General features: G+C 37.8%; 1 protein-coding gene across 3 annotated transcripts in view; it reads left to right on the top strand.

Moving 5' to 3' along the window:
* The window catches only part of SLC25A12 (solute carrier family 25 (aspartate/glutamate carrier), member 12), a 175382-nt gene that overhangs the window by 100160 nt on the left and 68431 nt on the right, over positions 1–6791 (top strand). For all 3 annotated transcript variants that reach the window (XM_014545823.1, XM_014545832.1, XM_005857580.2), the window contains one exon: positions 4579–4721. In XM_014545823.1, the coding sequence (XP_014401309.1) occupies positions 4579–4721 (143 nt within the window). The remainder of the gene's footprint in view (positions 1–4578; positions 4722–6791) is intronic.

The raw sequence follows: 6791 nt of genomic DNA, 5'->3' as shown, positions 1-6791 counted from the left end.
GAGCGAGCAGTTATGGCTGCTCTCAGTTCTGTCCCCAGCGGCTCTGCAACCGCTGCAAACCTCGGAGAGAAAGCTGCCTTCCCGCTTCTCCCGTTTGAGTCTGGGTCCCTAGAGACTCGCCCGGATCTGGAGCTCAGAGTCTGAAACTCCCTCCCGATTGAAAACAACAATCACGCCCTCCGCCGCTGGCCCGCTCCATGCGCACCTCCGCACCTTAGTTTTTCACCTCCGCACTGCGCCTCCTCTGAGTCTCGGTATGGATTTCTCTTTACTTCTAGTTGTAGAATCTCTCCTCAGCCAGCCTTCCTGTGGTTCTGGGTGATGTCCGTTCCGTCTTTTAGTTGTATTTTTGAAGTGGTTGTTCGAGGCAGCAAACTTTGGCGTTAACCTATGCCGCCATCTTGCTTCTTCCTGCTTTTTTTTTTTTTTTTTTTAACATAATACCTGAAATGTTTTAGCATCTTGACTGACTGTGCGTAGATTCTAGTTTCAGTTCTAAACTCCCTCTTCTGTCTGTTCAGGCAACAGGCTCACTGACATTGCCAAGTAATTGTCTCTAATGTAATGAGTTAATTAACTATCTCCTGCAGAAGTTAAGTAGTGAGTGACTCCTTGTGGATGAGAAGACTTTTTTTTCTCTGAGCTGTACACTTTATCTTTTAGACAAAATCAAGTTAAAATAGACTGGGAGAGTTGGGGAAAACACTAGCAAAATACCTCAGGGTAAGTGATTCTCTGGCATCATTTATAATCCCAGATACTGGCTGAGCCTGTTCCAGTACATGTCAACAAAAGCATTTGTTTTCCTTGTTGGCTGCTGTGTCCTTGGTAGTCTGTGCTAAGGCTGCTTTATTTCCTGGTAGTTTTAAAGTCAAGAATATTGTGAAATTCTGGTGATTCAGTAAGTACAGTATACTTTTAATGTATGCAAGTGTGTGTATATGTATGTGTTCTGTGTGTGTAGTGGTGATAATCCTGGCAATCAAACTCAGGTATTGCTATAAGACATCTCTGTGCCCCCCAAAAGGACAATTGGATGCCAAATTTTGTTAATACTAATGCAAATATTTTCATATATCCTCTCTTTTGAAAATTTATATCTGCTAATTAAAGAAAGAAAGCAACACTCAACAATTGTGAAGAGAGAGAACAAAGAGAGAACAAAGGTCACCATAACCCATCTATTGTATTTTCTTATTTTGTGTTTAGTTCTTTCTTTCTTAAATTTTTTCATAGGAGTCATGCCCAGGATTCTTTGTTAAAGGATGTGAGCATTTTTATAGCTCTTTGTACATGATGTATAGGTATATTTGTGTGTATGTACATATATTGCTAAATCACTTTTTAAAAGGACTGAATTTGAAAAAAGATGTACAGAACAGTGTAAATAGTTGTTATTATTTGTGTAAAAAAGAACTAGATAAGAATATTCATACACACATACTTGCATGTGTATATATACTAACATGTATATATAATGTATATACATATATATCATGTATATGTAATTTACTTGTTCATGTGTAAAAGAGATCTGGAAGGATATACAAGAGATTGACTGAAAAAAAAAAAGAGATTGACTGCCTCTGGAGTGGGGAATTGAGTGACTGGGGACAGAGGTGGGAGGAAGACTTCTCACTGTATAATATCCTTTTGTACCGTTTTAATTTTGAATGGTATGAATGTAACACTATTAAAATCATATCCATTAGCAATGGGTGAATGTAACCATTGGTTTTTTCCCCCCCATTGTTTTTTTAATTTGCACTTCCCTCTGCCTTGGTTAAGCCTCAGCTTCTTTCACCTGGAACTTTGTGATAGTCACTGCTTGGTCTCCTTGCCCCTAATCAGCTTATTTCTTCCCCAATCCATCTTTCACATTGCTACCAGGGAGAGCAAAGATGAGACAATACCTCTCCTCCCTTAAAATTTTTAGTGCTATCCCATGGCCCACAGAATAAAATGCAGAGTTATTCAGTTTAGTATTCAGTCTTCCACCATCTGGTCTTAAACTGTCTTTTCATTTTCATCATCTACATATCTTTATATGTATACCTCCTCTTTGTTACCATTTCTCTCTCCAGCTAACCTCTCTCCTCCCCAAAGAAGAAAAAAATTATTTCTATATTTGTTCACATTGACTATTATATTTTAGTCTAAAATATCCTTTCTCTCCATTTGCAGTTGAAATTGAATTTTACTTTTAAGGCCTGTTTTCTCCTCCCAACCCCATCCTATCAATCCTTAGAATGAACCACTCCTTTTTGGTTCCCATAGTTCATTTTTTATATTGTGGTTTGGCACTCATATTCTTAGTGGTTGACTTGTCAGTCTCTCTAAATTCTACTTTTAGACTTCCTTGTGTTGCTCCCTCTTTCCAACTGCAGTAGTCTCCCTAACATTGTGCCTTTCCCACTCCTGCTGGTTCTAAATTCTTGTAGTTTTGTGATCTTGGTAAATGTATCAGATCATGTCATACATTAAAGAAGGAGAGGAGGAAGCAATTGATAGGAATTGGTAGAATCCATTCACTATTAGTAGCAATATTATGTAGTTTATTTTTTAATCCTATGTTTGTACAGCATCACCTAACTTTAAACTTACTTAGTAATCTTTTTTTAAAAAAAATATTTTTATTAATTTAAGAGAGAGGAAGGGAGAGGGAGAGAGAGATAGAAACACCAATGATGAGAGACTCATTGATCGGCTGCCTCCTGCACGTCTTCACTGGGGATCGACCTGCAACCCGGGCATGTGCCCTTGACTGGAATCGAACCCGGGACCTTTCAGTCCACAGGCCAACACTCTATCCACTGAGCCAAACTGGCTAGGGTTTACTTAATAATCTTTGTACCTATTGCCAATTCATTATTTTAATAAATATTCACTCAGTGCCTACTATGTGTCAAGCATTATTTTTGGTGCTTGGGATACATCAGTGAGCAAACTAGATAAATATTTTTTTCTTTGTGACACATTCTAATTGGGAGATAGATAATAAACATAATAAAAAGTAAAATATATAGTATGTTAGAAGTATAGGTGATAGGTACCAAGTGGAAAACAGAGCAACATATGGGGAATTGGAAATACAGATACAGGCATGGGTTGTAAGACTAAATAGGGTGATAAGTGTAGGTGACATTTGAGCAAAGATTTAAATTTCTCCCAGTGTTATTTTCGACATAGCCAAATAAATGCCCTGGATAAGCTGACCTTTCATTTTCCCTAGTGGCTTCCTTCTTGGAACCCTCTGTCTGCCCCAGCCAGGATTAGGTACTCTTGAGGCCTGCAGAACAGTTCTGGGATTTCCCTTGGCCATTTTCCTGAGTTGAATTGTCTGTTTCCTAATTTCCACATCTCTTATTTGGTTCATGTTCTCTTTTTGATGGAACAAGTTATCCTATAGCTTCCTGAGAAAGGACACATGAATGGAGAAAAAAAAATGTTGAGAACGTGGCCATCTCAAAGTGCTTTCAACCTACCTTTACAATTGATTGAAAGTTTGGCTCAATTTAGAATTCTAGGTTGGAAATTATTTCTCTTAGAATTTTCAGGGCCTTACTGCATTGTCTTCAAGCTTCCAGTGTTTCTGTTGAGAGGAACATGATGTCCGTGATTCATAATTCTTCATATGTGACCTGCTTTTTTTTTTTTCTCTGAAAACTTTTAGGATTTTCTCTTTATTCTGATAGTCTGTAATTTTATGATGGTGGGCCAAGTCCTGGTGTTTTGTTTGTTTGTTTTTTAATTTATTATGTGTTTCTTCAATTCTGGGAAATTTTCTGATGGTACTACTTTGATAGTTGAGTGAAGTAGCTAAAGCAACTTCATTTTTCTAGATCAGTGATTTTCAATTGATGTGCCACAAGAATTTCTAAAACATGCAATACCTGCCCTAGCCAGTTTGGCTCAGTGTTTGGAGCATTGGCCCGCAGACTGAAAGATCTTGGGTTGATTCCAGTCAAGGTCATATACCTGGGTTACAGGCTTGATCCCCGCCCCTGGTTGGGGCTCATGCGAGAGGCAACCAATCAGTGTGTCTCTCTTGCATCAATATTTCTCTCTCTCTGTCTCTCCTTCCCCCCTTCTACTTTCTCTAAAAATCAGTGGGAAAAAAATATCCTCAGATGAGGATTAACAGAAAATAAACAAACAGAACCATGCAATACCTGTTTACTCAAAAGCACTGACCTCTTTCCCCATAGATTGTCAAATAAAAAAAATTAAAACAGCCCACACAACAATAGCCAACCAATGTGAATGAATCAAAATTATACCTATTTTATTTTGTCAGATTGGCAAAAAAGTATATTTTTTTGGTGTGCAGCAGAATTTTAGTAATTAGTTTATGTGTGCCATGAGATGAAAATCGCTGACATAGTATATCAGTACTTTACCAATGTTCTTAAGTCATGCTCTTGGTATTTGTTTTTTCGCTATCCAGAGAAAAAGTTTGCATTATCCATATTTTGATTTTGATACTTGCCTTTAATTTACATTTTCCTAAGACATTTGTTGGCTACAAAATGATATTGAATAACTTTAATATTTAAGTATACATTATCTACTTTATAGTATGCCAGTACTGAAGTCGATGGAGAGCATTACATGACCCCAGAAGACTTTGTCCAGCGTTATCTTGGACTGTATAATGATCCAGATAGCAATCCGAAGATTGTTCAGCTCTTGGCAGGAGTAGCTGATCAAACCAAGGATGGGTAAGACCTTTATGCATTTTCTAAATGTTTTTAAACATTTTTAGAGAGAGAGGAAGGGAGAAGGATAGAGAGATAGAAACATCAATGCAGGTCCCCTACTGGGATTGAGCCTGCAAGTGGGGCATGAGCCCTGATGGGATTCTGACCTCCTAGTTCATAGGTCAATGTTCAACCACTGAGCCACACTGGCTGAGCTCTTTATGCATTTTTTGAAGGCTAATGCCCTGCAGTGTCTGATTAAAAAATGGAAAAACCATAAGTTTACCTATGACAGTTTCGAATTTTAATATCAATAAATCATATTTTTTCTGAGGTGATCATAAAAACTGTGTTATTTACTACCATTATCAAGGATACTGGCATTTCTTTTTCTTTTGAAAAACTTACGTGTGAAAAGTCATATTTTATATATAATCTGAGCAGAATGGTTTTCAGATAACTAAGTATATTTCTTTCATTCATTCATTCATTCATTCAATAAATATTGAATACCTACTATCTACTATGTTTTAGGCACTGTATTACATGCTAGAATTACATCAGTGAATAAACTATGCAAAAATGAACAAAATCAAAAGTAAATTAGAATATGTTAGGAGATTATATGTGATATAAAGAAAAATCAGGGAAGAATTTAGAGAGTGTTATTTGTTCATTTCTCTGTCTACTCATTTATTTGACAAACATTTATTGAACAAACACCATTTTCCAGGCTCTGTTGGGCCTTAGAAATACAAACATAAAATCGAGTTCCTGGTCTTAAGAAGAAACTCATGGCCTAGTGAGATAAAGAATGAGTAAACAACACAGAAAAGTAATACTTTGGGGATAAGATGCTACAGCAGAAGTATATAAAAGGTACAAAGGACACTCAAGAAAGCATAATTAAGTCTGTTTTGGGTGGTCAGAACAGCACAGAAGAGGTGATGATTGTGAAATCTGGTAAGATGAAAGGAGCTTGTTGGTGGTTGGACAAGTAGGAAGGAGAATTCCATGAAAGGGGGAGCAGTAGTGACTTGAAGCACCAAGGGGCACGTGTGTGTGTGTGTGTGTGTGTGTGTGTGTGTGTGTGTGTTTTGGGGAGTGTGAGTGAGGAGGTTGTGTTACAAGTACTTTGGTGTGGTTGTGGTGCTGCTTTGCCACTGTTAGAGTTGTGGTTGGCTTTGTGTGCTAGGCTTTGACTATATGCTGTCAAAGAGGGGCTCATGACTCTCAGTCGTGGAGATATTTTTAGCCTGGCTGTTTATGGTACAGTCACAGAAATCACAAGGTGCATCTTACTTGAGTCTCAGTTTATTCAATTCAAGGGGAAAAAAATACTGTTTTTATATTAAAATCACATATGACTGTATTATGAAGAAAATGGAATATTTGTATGAATTATAAAGAAAATTTGCCTTGTTTTGTGAGTTCCAAGTTACATCCCCAGGCCTCCAAAGACCCAGGAGTTTTTCTCTTCCGTGTAGAGGTGCTTGTGTGAAAAACTAAAAAAACAACAGCTGGGCAATAAGGAATCTTTAAACATTATTTCCATTATCATCTACACTAATAAAAGAGAAACATGGTAATTAGCGTACGACCGCTACCCTTTTCATTGGCTAATCAGTGAGTATATGCAAATTAACTGTCAGCCAAGAAAGGATTTTATATCTATCATAACCCAGGAAATCTGTCAATTCCTTTGCCTCCTTTTGATTTTTTGAAGCACACAAAACTAATATTAAGAGGTCATTTTTAGGTTATTTATTGTTTACTATAAAGTCACTGAGCTGGTTCCTTATAAATGTATTAGAGGCCTGATGCACGAAATTTGTGCAAGGGCCTTGGCCCCAGCCCCCACCTGCTGCTGCCGTGGCCCCTGTCTGCCATGGCCTCTGCTGCCTCTGCCTTGGCCCCCACCCACTGTGGCTTTGTCTGGAAGGAAGACATCCGGTCTGATTAGCATATTACGCTTTTATTTTTATAGATATCCTATATAATAAAAGCCTAATATGCTAAGTGTCCAACCATTCATTCGACCAGTCGCTATGATGCGCACTGACCACCAGGAGACAGATGCTCCAACCAGTA

This window comes from Myotis brandtii, unplaced genomic scaffold, assembly GCF_000412655.1.
Source record: "Myotis brandtii unplaced genomic scaffold, ASM41265v1 scaffold112, whole genome shotgun sequence".
Taxonomy (NCBI): Eukaryota; Metazoa; Chordata; class Mammalia; order Chiroptera; family Vespertilionidae; genus Myotis; species Myotis brandtii.
The sequence above is the reverse complement of the archived record's forward strand: the minus strand, read 5'-3'. Positions and strand labels throughout refer to the sequence as shown.